The 17,495-nt window shown below is 41.7% G+C and overlaps 1 protein-coding gene across 2 annotated transcripts in view; it reads left to right on the top strand.

Moving 5' to 3' along the window:
- Positions 1–17,117, top strand: part of CLK3 (CDC like kinase 3) — a 372,256-nt gene extending 355,139 nt beyond the window's left edge. For both annotated transcript variants that reach the window (XM_086959344.1, XM_086959345.1), the window contains exon 13: positions 16,659–17,117. In XM_086959344.1, the coding sequence (XP_086815470.1) occupies positions 16,659–16,844 (186 nt within the window). In that variant the 3' untranslated portion in view covers positions 16,845–17,117. The remainder of the gene's footprint in view (positions 1–16,658) is intronic.
- The last annotated feature ends 378 nt before the right edge of the window (positions 17,118–17,495 follow it).

Genomic DNA, 17,495 nt, shown 5'->3' with positions numbered 1-17,495 from the left:
GAATACTCTCCACAATCTACGTAGTTTAGCCCATGTTTATCATGCCCCACAACTACAAGATGATGCTTATGCTTTCGCTCTGTTTCACATAGAGCAGGCATTTGATTCCCTTAATTGGATCTACCTGTGGCAAGTGTTGCATGCAGTGGGCATAGGCCCCACATTTGTTCAGTGGGTTTGTCTGCCCTATTCTGATCCCTGTGCCCAAATTCGTTCAGGGGTGTGGTCTCTGAGCCCTTTCAACTGAGATGGGGCACCAGACAGGGTGTCTTCTCTTCCTCCTCCTGTTTGACCTGAACATGGAGCCTCTATTGGTGGCCTTGCGACGTACAATGGTACCCTGTGGGATATGACTTGGAGAAACCAATAATGTGGTCTCCCTTTATGCCGATGACGCTCTAGTGTATCTGTGGCATCCGGCTGACCCAGCGCCTATCCTGCTCAATGCCATGCGTGAGTTCGGAGAGCTCTCCGAAATGCTAGTCATCCCAGGAAAATTCAAATTTTTTTCACTGGGGAGTCTGATCGGGGTTGCACTGGGGAAGCTTCCTAAGTGGGAATCCCTTAGAAGACTGGTGATGTCTGGTACTTGGGGTATTCGTTTGATGCACACAGCAACAACTTATCTGGCTCTAAACATGTCAGGGGTGGTAGAGAGGCTCCAAGCGTCCATCCGTTTCTGGAGGGATTTACTGCTTTCCGTCATGGGCAGGGTAGCCCTGGTCAAAATGATCATTTTACTGCGATGTATTTGTGTACTCCAGTGGACCTTATACGCAATCCCTAGACATTATTTCCACACATTGAATAGTCTTATAGTGGATCTTCTGTGGGGTCATTAACGTAAACAAGTCAATCTAATTACACTTCAAAGAACAGGGTGTCATGAAGGTCTTGAGGTTCCGCATCTGGAATTTTATTACATGGTAGCACACCTCCAACACCCAATTCTTTGGCTTGACCCGGATGATAATTGGGAGAAACAACTTTTGCAGGGCACCCACACTGATACAACCCTCCGGTCCCGTTAATGAGAGGCTCGTGGGTTCCTTCCACACTTGCCTACATTGTTGGTAATGAGTATTTGGGAGGGCGTGGTTCGAAGAGGGCCTTGTCGCACCCCTTATGTCCCTGATATGCCACCGTGGGTAGTGCAACCCTTTCTGCAAATCGCTGAATCAGTGTCGATTCAAAGGTGGAAAGATTGAGACTGTAATACTATGGTAGACCAATACCCCAGAGGACAGTTTATTACCAGGGAGGAATCCATAAACTCTTTCTCTTTAGCTACGGGGTAGTACCTCAATACATTAAAATCTTGCAGTATGGCTGACATTTCCCAAAGCACTGCTTCGATCCAGCACTCTGCTGACGTTACTTATTACGTCCGTAGACTAATTTCCCACATCCATGGGGCGCTCCATGATGACCTGCCTCTTCAACCATTTAACATACAGATCAAGTGGGAGGATATACTGGGGGGGTGGGGGGGGGGGGGGGGGGTTGGAGGGGAAATCACCTTGCGTCTAAGGAATGGGTTAAAATACACAAGGGTTTGCGGGTGGTCGGTTCCAAAGCAAGATTCAAGCTCCTGCACTATAACTTTACACACCAAACCCCCACAGACCTTGCATGCTATAGATCACACCGATCTGACTGCTGTGCGCAGTTTGGGTCCCCGGAAGCAGACTTCATCCATCTGGTATGGTTATACCCCTCACTGTCCCCTTTTTGGCAGGCAATTAGTTCACAATCTGAATAGGATGGGCACTGCCACTGTCGATCCAGCAGGTGTTGCGAGGCCTACTTCCTTCTCTGGGGAAAAAAAATAGCAGAAAGTTTGTTCTCATTGACCTGGTTCTTGCAAAATGCATATAGCGATAGGCTGGCTTAGCCCAATACCACCAACAAATCTGGTCTGGCTGAGAGATGTTTCTAAGTGGGTGATTGTAGAAGAGGTACACATGTGACAAGTTGGAAAGGGTGACAAGCTTGAAGACGACCTGAGAGCTTGGTCGGCCATGTTTTCCGCTTTGAAGGAGCCACAGGGTATGGCTGCTTCTGGAGGTGGGCCCACATGAGGTGTTGCACACCCTGTAGCATTGTTGAAATGAATATTGGACACACCCTATACTATGGAGGGTTACGATTCGGATACCCATGCACCATTTCTTATGGAATTATTTTGTATCAACGAAGGGGACTAAGCATGAGAGCTAGGTGGGTGAGGATTTCGGTTTGTTCTGTGGACGATTGATTGATATAGATCACTACTAGAGCTCAGTTGTAACTATTAATGATGCTCTCCTAGGATAATGTTTACATGTTCATTTGGGGACATATTCTGTATGCCATGTTTCTTGCTCGCTTCTCTCTGATTTACCAACTTCGGTTGTGAATACCATGTGATGCATCTGTTCTACATTTACGATCTCGGTCTATATTTGTTTATAGGGACACTACGTACTAAACTAATGCTCCATCATCGCAATGTTTCTTGTGAATTTGCCCAAAAATCAAGAACATTTTATTGGAAAAAAATATTTTTTAAAAAGGGGACATTCTGAAACTACCAACGCAACAAGATCTGTTGTCAATGAAAGAAGGAAAGATTCGACACCCAGAATCTTTGAGCCTGGCTCCTGAAGATTTAGAATGCGGTCATCTAAAACTACCAGAGAACAAAATGGCTGTTCTTCGAGTAGCAAGCAAGAGAGCGAACTACACGGACGTGCTACATTGCTAAATGGAAGAAATACTCTTTATGGTGTCTGAAAGAGGACTTATTAGGGGATTACACTAAAGATGCAATTGTGTTTAAATATATAGCACATCTACTTGACTGTATATTAGCTTATGCATCTCTGAAAGTCCACTTAGCTAGTGGTCACATAGGAAGATGCTTCTTCACAGCTCCAGTAGTAAACAGTTTTTAGAAGGTGAAAATAGAAGTGTATCACAAAGAAGGGCACCTGCACCCACATGGAATCTAAATATGGTACTAACTTAATGTGGACACCCTTTGAGCCATTTGCACAAGGCCTCATTAAAGATGCTTACGTTCAGACAGCATTCCTGGTTGCATAACATCTCTTCGCAGGGTGAGTTAAATGGAAGCACTCACAATTCAAGAACCATACTTACAGGTTCACAAGGACAGATCCACAGTTCTGACCCAAGAAAATTTCACACTTCGATATAAATCAAACAATACAGATACCAATTTTTCCAGAACCCAAAGAAATCCAACCGAGAAGGCATTACACACGCCATAATGTACTCTGTTGAAAAGACAAGCAGGAAGATAAAGCAACTATTTTTCTCTTTGTATTGTATTGTATTGTATTGTTATTTATATAGCGCGGTTGCTGCCCAATGGGCGTCCAAGCGCTGAAGTGTGAAGGCAGAACTCAGAAGACAGAACTGGGAATGACGGAGGGTTATGATTCGATGGATTTGGCAAACAAGTAGGTTTTCAATTGTTTGCGGAAGGAGAGTAGGTTTGGATTAGTTCGGAGATGCAAAGGAAGTGAGTTCCACATCTTAGAGGCGTTTAGGGAGAACATCCTTCCTCCGGACCTAGCTCTTTTTACTCTGGGTACCGTGGCCAGGAAGGCCTCCGTGGATCGAAGGTTTCTCTTTGGGTGGTATTGGGTGACTAGCTGTGCGATGATAGCTGGACCAGACTTCCAGAAGGCCCGGTGGGCAATACATAACGCCTTGAATGCCACTCTCTGTCGGACTGGAAGCCAGTGTAGGCTATTCAATGCAGGTTTTGCTGATTGAGTCCGTGGAATTTGTAGCAGGGTGCGGGCTGCGCAATTCTGCACCACCTGTAGCTTGCGTAGGGTAAACTCGGGGGCTCCAACATACAGGGCATTGTTCGAGTCCAGCCGGGACTGAATCAGGCCCTGTACTGCCACTTGTTTGGCTTCCATAGGTAGAAGCGGGAGGACTTTTCTTAATGTCCTGAGTAGGCCAAAGCATGTGGCGGATAGTTTGGTGGCCTGGGTGGAGAAAAAGAGACTTTTGTCGAGCCAGACTCCCAGGCTCTTTACGCTTTCCTTGGGAGTGGGGGGGTGCCCAGGCATGGAGGCCATAAGGAGGAGAAGGACGCTGGTGATGCTGGGCCCAGGAGCATGAGCTCAGTCTTGTCTCCGTTGAGTTTTAAGGAGGAGTCTGTCATCCACTCCTTGACATCCTCTAGGCATTTCAACAGGCCTTCTGAGGTGTGTCTGGCACCCTCTTGAGCCAGTGAAACCACTAGCTGGGTGTCGTCCGCATACGATACAATTTTTATACCGTATGGTTCGACAATCCCAGCCAGAGGCCTCATATATACATTAAACAGTACAGGGCTTAATGAGGAGCCCTGCGGTACCCCACAGTTCAGAGATTTTCTGGCTGATACTGTGTCCCCATCAAAGATCTGGAATGATCTGTTGTTCAGGAATGACTCGAACCACCTTAGAGCATCGCCAGTGATACCGATGTTACATAAGCGGTTCAGCAGGGTGGTGTCGCTGACCGTGTCAAAGGCGGCGCTTAGATCAAGGAGGATCACTGCCACTGATCCTCCCTGATCTAGTATTTTCCGTGACTCTTCGGTAATTGCAAGCAGGGCGGTTTCAGTGCCGTGCTTGTGCCTGAATCCTGTCTGGGTTGGGTCCAGAAGCGAGTTAGTCTCCAGGAATTGCACTAGTTTGGTATTTATGTGCTTCTCCAGCACCTTACTTGTCCAGGGGAGTAGTGAGATTGGCCGGTAACTGGAGTGGTCTTCTGGGTTGAGGGTGGGTATCAGACAACAATATAGGAAAACCTGTAACTAAGGGCACGATTGCCAGATAAATCACACAACTATGCAACACAGGTGCTGGGGAGAAACTAAAGTCCACTCCAAAGGCACACTCAACAGGGAAAAAAGGAACAACCATTGCCTTTTTAGAAAGTACACGGTTACAAGATATATGTTTGCATGCATGTGGCAATATGGTCATCACTAGACACGTTCACCAAGCACTACTGCATAAATATTCCCAAGTGAGTGCTAAAACATCGGTTTACAAATTTAAGTCCAACTTCAACCCAACTACCTCTAAGAAAACTGCTACAAAAACAATATACAGCATGTAAATTCAGAAAAGTTTCACGCTGCAAAACAGTTATTACCTGTAGGTGTAGTCTTGCAGCCTGGAGAATTTTCTGGATTCACAAGCGATCCACCCACCTCCACCTAGAAGATGGAAGGAGAGAACAGGGGAAAAAAAGAATCTGAAGATGTGACCCAAGGCATGAGCTATTGAGGGAGGGTTTACGACGTCACAGGAAGCACCAAAATGGAGGAACCGATGACTCCAACAAAAAATAGGACAAGCTGCAAAACTACACCTACAGGTAGGCAACATTTTGTTTTGGAAGGTCTGTCTGCACTGCTGCAACCAGAGTGCACTGTCCGTTCAGTTCCCTGAAGGTTCTCAGGCCACTGTGGAGAGGCATGCTTGCTGAGGCTATGACTGCCAGATGCCATGTCGGGAGTGGGCGAGGTGGGGGGCTTGTTGGAGCTGGCTATTTTGCAAATGGTCCCAACAGCACATACAGTCTGATGATCCAAAATATCCACATTAGTTTTCTGATCTCTCCTGATTATCGCTAACTCTCCTACTCTCACAATACTGGAACTTATTTGTCACCATTGTGCTGCACAGAAAGGTGATAGACACTAAAAAGAAACAGCAAAGAGAAGAACTAATTTTTCCACCTACCACCATCAATACAAAGAGACCATTTCCTCCTCACTAGGGTGTAACCTAAGACAATGCATCTCACTCTAGAATCATTATCCATGAAAGATAAGAGTTACAGAGGATGGACAAACCATCACTAAGTTGTACACCCAATTTTAGAATCCCAGTAACCTTGCATAGCCTTAGATGGCAAAGCCTTGGGAAAGAGGCACGATGAACAGGATAGGTTATTACATCCGCTAATGCTGAACTGGTTAGCGATGATGGAAAAGGAGATGGTGAAGCGTATTAGAATGACTGATTACTCAACCAGTATCATTAGGAGCTTTTTTTGTGGTTTTTGCTAATGTCTGATGGAGGCACTCAGTCAACTTAGACTACAGCCATCTTGCAGTGGAAATGTGTTATCATTTGAAGTGCATTGGAGGCAGCAAAGAGACACAAGGATTTAGTCTTCGTGAAATGAGGAGAAAGACATAGTTTTTCAAATGTTGAGCAATTTCATGATATGAAGCCGCAGACAATAAAGACAAAAGCACAGTATCTGAATAGATCAAGGAGCTCCAAAGTTGATGTTTCTCTGGGGGGGATAAAATCATTGTGTGATCTAGAGAAAGCACCTATAAACAAGCCAAGAGAGTCATGTGGTTACGTTCTTGAGTGGTCTTCAACAAGTCTCTATGCTCATCATTATCATCCATTTCCAAAGAAGCAAAAGGTCTATTTTAACATTTACTCTAAAGATTTTCAGGTTGAGCAAGAATCTTTTGCATATAACAATACTTTCACTATATGTTAAAGCCTAGATCAAATTTACATTTGCTTTCTCCTTTTAATGTTAACTTTTTGATCTTCGTTAAGGACTAAGAAATTGTTAATAAAAGGTTGGTTATTGGTGAATTGGTCCAGTACACAGTCCGAGCCTTTGACTTCAGCGGTTCCTGAGAATTAAAATTGGAGATCAGCGCCATCTATTTAAGTGTCTGCTCTTCAGCCGGAACTCCTTGGATGCTCGTAAATATTTTTCAGTCATGGTAGCTCATCTTTATTTATTGGTCTAACCAGATCCTAAGATAATTGGCTGATGAATACACTGTCTCTAACTGCACGTCTGAACAACCATCCTATTGTTTGCAATACTGCAATTTAGGATTTTAAGCCAGACAAGGCTATGGTTTTGCTAATGTTTTACAACCAGATTCAACATTGACAATGAATCCGATTGCAGACACTTAAGTTTATAGGTGTGGTGATGCGACTCCATGTATCAAGCATTTCCACATCCAGCGCAGATTGTATTCTCAAAGTGTATACAATGAAATTTTGTCCAACCAAGCTAGGGCTTTTTATTGTGATGGTTTCTGATGCGTTTGTCCTAGAGGCTACAAGAATTCATGTGGTTCCCCTGGCTCACCTTGGGATGAGTTTCTTCACACTGTTTGACCCTCCTTATTATACAAATGCTGGCGCTTTCCTGGACATACTGGCTACATGCTTTTCCAGAGGTGACCATCTCCTACCTCTGTTGGCCTTCTTAAGAGGAAGCCTTTTTGCTCCACTGTATGAAAAGAAGAAGAGGCCTTTAAATTGTCGTTGCCCACCTCTGAGGCAAAGTCTAACCTCATAGTCTTACATCCATCTACTGCATGGATTGGCATTTTCTCAGCCAAGGTTTTTGTCATAGCACAAGTCTGTGTAGAGTCTGGTCGTTCATGCTTCTTTCACTAAACAGAACTGTAATCCAATTCCTATAGCGCCTCCAGGCCAAGAGTCTTAAGTGGCTCGATTGTCTGGAAAGTCTTCTCCTCTGTCCGCCTACCTTTTTGCACTGCAAATGTCAGGTGCCTTCTTGAGAACTACGTTGGTGCTGTCCGTGCTGGCAAAAATTACTATCATGAGCCTTCTCAACCATATAGAAAAGCTGTTTACACATATTTTCAGAGATCAACTACACATCTCTAAACAAATGTTGGTTTGCTTTGGATTCTTTTGACACAATGGCTTGAAAACCAACCACTGCCAATACCCTGTGCTGCCATGCTTGGATGCGTTCCGAAGGTTACTCCGGAGATATCGAAGCGGCGCTAATGGTCATGCCCTTTGACGGCGAACGTCTCTTCAGAGACAAAGCCAACTCCTCCTTGGATGGATGCAAAAAGCCATGCAGCAAACCACTTGCTGTGCCTGGCTTCTTCAGTAAAGCAGTTCTACCAAGTGCATTGAATGCTCGGGGTTTCTCCAGGGCACAGCAACCCGTAGTCCACAACCTTGCAGCTTATCAAAACAGCCCCAACAGATCTAATAATTCTTTTGGGATAGATTTGGATCTGAGGGATGCCAACATTTCCAACCACAGCAGCAGCGACTCCAGTCACCTCCATGATCCTCTTGCTCTACTGCTTCAAAACCTTTGACCCCTTCTCTCTACACCTCTAGCTTCTGATGTGTGTGCGGTGGAGAAGGTAGGGTGGTTCTAGAATGTTTCCACCAGTTGGGAGACAGTCACAACTGTTTGCTTGGTGTTACAGCTTATCCGCAAGGGCTAAGCCCTGCACTTCCTATCATTTCTTCCGAACTGCCCTTTGTCTAGGTTGTGCCTATTCTTGAGCTCGGAGGGGGTGCTTTATACCCTGATGAACAAAAGATCAATAGAAGTGGTGCACGTAGAAGAAAGGTGGGCATGATTGTACTCCCTTTATTTTTTTGGTCCCAAAGAAGGACAGAGGCCTGAGGCGTATCCTGAACTTGCATGTCTCCAATGTATTCCTTCTGAATGTAAAGTCCAAAAAGATGGCATCAAGCCAGGTTATTTGGCCCTGAACAGTGGGAACTTGCTGGTGTTCATGGACCCCCAGGTCGCATGCATGTGGCAATTCTTCTGACGCATAGGCGCTTACATGTGTGTCACTGTGGGGTCTCGGCACTATAGCTTAGTGGTTCTACGATTTGGTATGATAACAGTACCATAAGTGTTCGTCCAGATGCTGGCAGTGGTGACGGCTTCACTAACGAGTTCTGGAGTTTACTTTTTTGGGCCCTCGGATGTCTGTGAAAGACAGGGTCCCTACCCTGGTATTGGAACATTTTCAGCAATCCATGAGCCTTCTGCACATTGTAGGCTTTACTATCAATATCCATAAGTCGCACCTTGTTCGTATGCAAATTTAACTGCATAGATGCATTTCTAGACACACAGTGTATGAAGGCTATACCGCATCAAAGGGATTGCAGGTGTTCAGAATATGATTCTTATTTTCCAACTCCGACATAATTCCCAGTTTTGCAAGTCCTATGTGTTTTAGGTATGATGACCTTTTACATTCTGCTGGGGCGGCACACTAGATGGCAAATAAGTACATTTCAGGGGTGCTTGGCTGGCACATCAGGGCAGATGAGAAACATCAAAGCAAAGTGCTTGTGGTCCCTGTTAGAGCTGCAATGCATTGTCATACTCTGTCAAAACTATATACTGACGCCAGCGTACAAGTCTGTCCCTTCTATGCCCCACTTTCATTGCATTCTAGGCATTCAACCCGTAGCTGAAGCTCCATGGTGCCACCTAGTGTCTCTTGAGAGCAATTGTTGGGGTTAGGTGTAGCTGGGGTGAGGGTGGCGGGGTTGGAACATTTTGGATCAGTCTGATGCCTGGAAGATATTAGATAGTTGAGTTGTCTGCAGAATTGTTAATATCTTCCAAATAGATTATCGAAAGACTTATTTTTTCTTAGGGTAATGTTCGTTTCCCTGCTAATTTCTTTCTTTTTTATTGGGCTGGGGGTGGGGGAGTTTGGCTATGAAGAACGCGAATTAAATTTAGACTCAAAATTTGCAAAGGATACAGAACTGGTTTGTTAGTATCGAGTTTCTTTGCTCGCCTACACTTCAATCCTGAATTTGTAGTTTGTGGCGAGTGCTCTTCGTCAAAGTCAAAACCAGAAATACACTTAGAAAAACAGCATTAGGCACATCTCAGTTTTCGAGCTTGGATGTTGCACAACCTCAAAGTCTCTCATTAAAGAGGAGTTCAATGGTAAGTAACCTCTGTAGTCCTGTCAGATCATACCGCAAATCTCAAAATTTTTTATTCTAATAGATTTCAACTCCTGTAGAGCACTTGCGGAACCCACTTCCCAGGCACTCTAGTCTCAGGATTTGCCATAATCTGCATCACTGGCGTCAACATGGTGTAATTAGCTGGATCTCGCTGTTCCACCTAAACAAACTTGCTGACCAACATATACGGTGTCTCCTGATACCAATTCTGTTTTTTCAACGCTTCCAACTAGATTTGAAAATGTTGGATAGTTTTCAACAATCTTTTTGTATTATTTTGTGTTTTTTAGTAAGTCTTTCTGTTTTATTCAACAAAATGTGTTCTCCTAATCATCGATTTTCAAGCACTGCAAGACATGTAAGACACAGATGTCAGTTACTGAACCTCAACTGTTCTCTTTTGGTAGGGCCACAGCCCTTCCTCTTCAATGTCAAAGTTGATGTTGGCTTCCTTGATGGAGGGGGTCTAATTTTCCTTCATGGATCGAAGAGAAGGTGAAGACCTACATCTCCATCAAGGAAGCCTCATAAAAGACACAAGAAGGAAGCAGTGGGTGAAGGAAATAGAAGCTTTATTTCAGAGAGGTTAGCCTCTAGGGGATATCTAATCCAGTAGCATTCTGGAAATCAGTGCTACAGAGATGGCAGCAGATCACTTGGAACCTGCAGTTAGTTTGTTTAAGAAAGTAGAACATGGGAAGCGAACTTTTCCCAACTATCCTTTCCTAGCTCCCCAACACAAACATCCTAATAATGATGGTGGCAGCATTGTTGTAAAATGGTACCCCACAAACTATTCCTGCTATCTGAGAAGGAAGGGGCTTTACTCCCATTATTTTTTCATTCAAAGAAAGGAGGGGCTTGCATGCAATTCTAGGTCTGCATTTCTTGAATACGTTCATATGCAAAGAAAAGATGACTGGTCTGACTCTGATTCAGATGCTCTGGCTTTACAAGCTGGATTGGTTAGTGTCCCTGAATCTCCAGGATGCTTATTTCCACATTTATATTGTCCAGTCACAAAGAAGGTACCTGAAGTTTATTGTCAATGGTAATGCTGTCCGGGAATGTCATCTCATCATTTTGAACGCATAATAGTGTGTCTTTTAAAGGTTCTGTGATGGGCTTATTAGGAAGCAGACTGTTTTGTGGATCTTTTTGCGTGTGGGGCTGTTATGAGGTGGCTGGTAAACCTCCTGATGATTCTAGGCTCATTCCATGAGACTTTAAAGTAAAGCAAAATGTTTTCCCTATGGGAAGTATTGTTTCCTGGTCCTAAACCAGGACTCAACACGGCATATTCAATCTTCAACACTCATTCAACTTGCATTTTGTTGGCTAGGAAAACACTCACCAGAAGGGAAGAGAAACAGTCTATTTGTAAAAATATACAATTTATTTTAAATAAAAAACATATGAATTCCTATGTATAGCTAGTTAAAAACATATAATACACAAATAAAACCACCTAGTGTGGGTATGGAGAAAGTTTTTTGGAAAAGACACTGCTATCTGTCTTAATCATGTCATTTCGGGCCCTCGTTTGACAACAATGGGGGGAATAGTTTTTCCTTATAACCAGGTTATTTGTTGGCAACACCGAATATGACTTGTAAGTGCGTCGACGCGTTTCGGAAGCTTTAGTTGATAATGGCTTCCTTCTTCAGGACAGTCTCTATGTATTTTCTCCACAAAATTGTATCACACCTAATGCACAAATAAAATATAGCTATTAGCTCCTGATTTTGCAATTACTATCTGCACATATTTCAATAAGATCTTATGACGACAGCTTGACAGAATTAGCACTCACATGTCTAAACTTACACTGTAATATGTATGCAGAAGAACAATTATATCTATAAGTAAGGGGCCTATGCGTACTAACAGATCATTTATATTTGTTCATAACCCTCAAAACCAACATTCTTAACGTCTAAGGTCAACTTCGTACTGTTGTGCACAACTTTTTTAATATGTTTTATCACCATTATGACTCTGAGCATTTTTGATGTGCGTCCATTCTAAAAAAACATACATATCAAATTCCATTAAAATTCTTAAGCACAGTTTAATATTGCAACAATAATATCTGTGGTTACTGCTCTTATATACGAAAAAGATTTGCTATTATCATTCACTCTAAGTACATTAAGCTGAATTCAAAAAACCGTCTGGTTAGTGTTAGCCACACCATTCTGGCAACCATTCAAACCATTCATACACCATTTATGTCACATTTCATTATTACTGACCAATGCAGTTGTATTGCAAGAAGTAATCTACGTAGTTCGTAGTATTCCTGTTCTGGTCGCGTTCTAATAATTACGACAGTCCTGTATATAATCAGGAAGAATACAGCATTAAGTTTTATTTAATAGCGTGTTCTGACACAATTAGTTTAAGGGCATTTATCTATTACCTCAATATATAAGGCCTCCAAATTCAATTTTTATTGCAAATTCGGTTTCCATAATATCTTCGAATTCCTACATGGATTAGAAAGTCCAAGTTATTTACTTACATCATACGTTTGATTTACTTACTGCACAGAGCTCAACTTGCTACGATATTATGGTAACATGTATTTACCTTGCAATTTTCTCATGGGGCGTATATATATTTTAATGCCACCAGGTGAATATCTGTTCTGTATTGGTACTGTAAAAGATACATTTGTTTTAGAAAAGCGTCTACTGGCATTATTACCATGTTGCATATACCTATACTAAGAGGTCCTTACCAATGATAAAATGATATTTTTTGGAAAAGGTTCCTTTCACGCAGCCGCGTAGTTTTGTGCACGTGGCTGTATAACAGAATGAGTTTGTATCAATTTTCATTCGTTCGACAAATGTTACACACTGTTCATCATGATTACTTGAATACAGCAAAACATTGCCGTTGCTATGTTCCACCCCCGTTAGTCACTCGGTGTTCGCATTTTTTAATTAGCATCTTTTACACCGCCATATCCGCCCTGGTAAATTTAACGGGTCGGGTCGTTCTCTTACCTATTTATTTCACACGGCTGTTGTTCCCGGGCTGCAAACGTGGCGTCTGGATGATCACCGTTCGTATAATGAGTTAAAGACTCGAGCAGCGCAAACCGTCGCCTTTAAGCCACGTAGGTGGGTCACGTGGTTCTAAATTCTGTCGTCTGTAAGGCGTCAGTCTACGTGCGTTCTTTTCCCCTTTTTTTTATAAAACAGGAAGTGTCTTATGTTTAACCGATATGAAAGCTTTATGGTTCACTGTTTTCGAAGCACCACTAGGTCGTTTGGCCACATTGGTTCAAAAGAACTACGGGGCTAGTAAAGCCGATTCTAGTTATTGAGCGCATTTGAACAAAGCGCAAAATAATAATTTAATGTGACCCCGGATTCTGTATTATTTTAATAGTTCTGAAATGGCGTCACATTTTTAACCTGTAATAAAAGCGTCACCCAATGAAAGCATCACTTATTTATATTTTTCTCTATATTTTTCTCAATGTGACATTTTAGTATAAAAACTAGGATAATTTCAATTCCTAATTTCTAAACTATAAAATATCTATGAATTGAAGCACAGACCCTGTGTGGTACCTAATGATTTCTTTCTGTGTATGTGCTGTTATTCTTTACATATTTATTCTTTTAAATTGCACTGTTATACAGTTCTACACTACTATTCTCATCCAGTCCTCTTTGGTATTCAAACCTCGATTGACAGTGTCTATAGTTTAGAAATTAGGAATTGAAATTATCCTAGTTTTTATACTAGAATGTCACATTGAGAAAAATATAGAGTTCTTTTGAACCAATGTGGCCAGACGACCTAGTGGTGCTTCGAAAACAGTGAACCATAAAGCTTTCATATCGGTAAAACATAAGACACTTCCTGTTTTATAAAAAAAAGGGGGAAAGAACGCACGTAGAATGACGCCTTGCAGCGACGACGGAATTTAGAACCACGTGACCCAACTACGTGGCTTAAAGGCGACGGTTTGCGCTGCTCGAGTCTTTAACTCATTATACGAACGGTGATCATCCAGACGCCACGTTTGCAGCCCGGGAAAAACAGCCGTGTGAAATAAATAGGTAAGAGAACGACCCGACCCGTTAAATTTACCAGGGCGGATATGGCGGTGTAAAAGATGCTAATTAAAAAATGCGAACACCGAGTGACTAACGGGGGTGGAACATAGCAACGACAATGTTTTGCTGTATTCAAGTAATCATGATGAACAGTGTGTAACATTTGTCGAACGAATGAAAATTGATACAAACTCATTCTGTTATACAGCCACGTGCACAAAACTACCCGGCTGCGTGAAAGGAACCTTTTCCGAAAAATATCATTTTATCATTGGTAAGGACCTCTTAGTATAGGTATATGCAACATGGTAATAACGCCGGTAGACGCTTTTCTAAAACAAATGTATCTTTTACAGTACCAATACAGAACAGATATTCACCTTTTGGCATTAAAGTATATATACGCCCCATGAGAAAATTGCAAGGTAAATACATGTTATCATAATATCGTAGCAAGTTGAGCTCTGTGCAGTAAGTAAATAAAACGTATGATGTAAGTAAATAACTTGGACTTTCTAATCCATGTAGGAATTCGAAGATATTATGGAAACCGAATTTGCAATAAAAATTGAATTTGGAGGCCTTATATATTAAGGTAATAGATAAATGCCCTTAAACTAATTGTGTCAGAACACGCTATTAAATAAAACTTAATGCTGTATTCTTCCTGATTATATACAGGACTGTCGTAATTATTAGAACGCGACCAGAACAGGAATACTACGAACTACGTAGATTACTTCTTGCAATACAACTGCATTGGTCAATAATAATGAAATGTGACATAAATGGTGTATGAATGGTTTGAATGGTTGCCAGAATGGTGTGGCTAACACTAACCAGACGGTTTTTTGAATTCAGCTTAATGTACTTAGAGTGAATGATAATAGCAAATCTTTTTCGTATATAAGAGCAGTAACCACAGATATTATTGTTGCAATATTATACTGTGCTTAAGAATTTTAATGGAATTTGATATGTATATTTTTTTAGAATGGACGCACATCAAAAATGCTCAGTCATAATGGTGATAAAACATATTCAAAAAGTTGTGCACAACAGTACGAAGTTGACCTTAGACGTTGAGAATGTTGGTTTTGAGGGTTATGAACAAATATGAATGATCTGTTAGTACGCATAGGCCCCTTACTTATAGATATAATTGTTCTTCTGCATACATATTACAGTGTAAGTTTAGACATGTGAGTGCTAATTCTGTCAAGCTGTCGTCATAAGATCTTATTGAAATATGTGCAGATAGTAATTGCAAAATCAGGAGCTAATAGCTATATTTTATTTGTGCATTAGGTGTGATACAATTTTGTGGAGAAAATACATAGAGACTGTCCTGAAGAAGGGAGCCATTATCAACTAAAGCTTCCGAAACGCGTCGACGCACTTACAAGTCATATTCGGTGTTGCCAACAAATAACCTGGTTATAAGGAAAAACTATTCCCCCCATTGTTGTCAAACGAGGGCCCGAAATGACATGATTAAGACAGATAGCAGTGTCTTTTCCAAAAAACTTTCTCCATACCCACACTAGGTGGTTTTATTTGTGTATTATATGTTTTTAACTAGCTATACATAGGAATTCATGTTTTTTATTTAAAATAAATTGTATATTTTTACAAATAGACGGTTTCTCTTCCCTTCTGGTGAGTGTTTTCCTAGCCAACAAAATGCAAGTTGAATGAGTGTTGAAGATTGAATATGCCGTGTTGAGTCCTGGTTTAGGACCAGGAAACAATACTTCCCATAGGGAAAACATTTTGCTTTACTTTAAAGTATATTGGTGCTCTATTTCCCTACGGGTTACTACGAGCCCCTCTCTTTTGTTTATATCATTCCATGAGAGACATGTCTGTGATCTCTGCTCCGTTCTGATTCAATCTTTTTGCAATGCTGTTACCTGGTACTTTCTTTCTCAAAACATTTGTTGTTTGAGGATAAGGTTTAGTACCACTTTTGGAACATAAGTTTTGTAGCTCATTTTGGTCTAGCTTTTTTACTTTCATATACTCTACATGAGCTTCTTGGTACTGTTTCATTTTTATGTAATCTCTTTACTTTCTTATGATTGGATGTGTTGACATTAGATAAAACTAGCATCGCCATCACATTAACGCCTTATATGGTAGTTAGTATATTTTCTCTACCTCTGATGATACCATCCAGTGACATTTTTGATAACGAGTACTGTGCAAGATTCCCGAATCAAACCCGGCTTCTTGGACGGATGTTCAGTTGAGTCATTTGCAGGAGCAATCATATCCATCAAACATAATAAAAATGAATGGTACCAAAGGTAAATAAGCTTATCATGAAAGTGCTTATTTTGATATTTCTTAAAATGTTGTGAAGGTGTAGGTTGTAAAGGTTTGGTTACTAATATTGCAAGATACATTGTGATTTTGTTAATCTGGTAGCCGTGCACCGTATCACTAAAGTGCCAACAATGCAGGTCAACCAAACTATCAACAAATGGTTATCAACCAACTAATTGTGCTAACTGGTTAGTTAGTTAGTAGATTGACAAAAGGGCAATTGAGGAATAAAGCAACGTACTGTAATTTAAAAAAAATGCCAAAACCTGTTTTGTTTAAAAAGAAAGAAAATCCATAGGAATGTTCTTTAGTTCAGTTTGAAAGAGTAATTCAGCAAAAACGTGCTCTTAGAAAAGAATGCATACTGAGGCCATTGTATCAGTAAAACTGGAACACTGCAACTTTAATAAATGTTATTGCTAACCTGCTCTTATACATCTTGTTCTACTTCTAGACTTACATGCTTCATGATTCAGTGGAGCACAAGCAGATGTTTGACCTATTGAAGCGGATGCTGGCATATGAACCTTCCATGAGGATCACGCTCCAGGAGGCCCTGAGTCACCCTTTCTTCAGTGGCCTGACCCAAGAAGAGCGCACCTTGTGCAGCCGAAGCTCAAACCGTGACCTAAGCAGATGACGACTTCCTTCAAAAGGGTCGACCCTCTTACACTCTGGCTACAAGGGGCGTCGTTTTTTATATGCTGTTGTACATACTCTGGGACTTTTCGCATTACCTTGAAGAAAGATAAAAGGAACTGATAAATATTACTAGCCACCTTTTTCTCTGAAGTCAAATAAACGACAACACTGGAGCAGAGTGAGATGTGGCAAGAACGCACAACTCCAAGGGCATGTCGTCTCCAGAGATATTTATGTTGTAAAAATTGAAATAAAGGTGTTTTTTCTTATAGTTTGATAATTGGCTTGATTGATGCCCTTTCTAGTGTTTTTCATGCTACCTTTATTTAGCCGTTGAACACTGTTTGTATGCTTTAGTATGGGCAGAGCTATGGGCAAAGTTTAATAGAATTGTCCCGTCACTAGGCTCTTTCTTTATGATTTATATTCAGATGCCTGCTGTGTTTTGCAAGTTTAAAACTCGGACCTAATGTTGTCAACCCAAAAAATTCCTTTCTAGAGGATTTTGGACAGTGCACGAGAGTCACGTGACTCCTTGTGGACGAGCATGCCCAGCCCTCCCACTGCCAGCAGCATTTCTCCACGGCCGCCAGGCCACATCAAAGGCTTCCCCAGCACTGCCCCGCCCATCAATCACCCTCCCACTGCC

Source organism: Lissotriton vulgaris, chromosome 2_2, assembly GCF_964263255.1.
Source record: "Lissotriton vulgaris chromosome 2_2, aLisVul1.2, whole genome shotgun sequence".
Lineage (NCBI taxonomy): Eukaryota > Metazoa > Chordata > Amphibia > Caudata > Salamandridae > Lissotriton > Lissotriton vulgaris.
The sequence above is the reverse complement of the archived record's forward strand: the minus strand, read 5'-3'. Positions and strand labels throughout refer to the sequence as shown.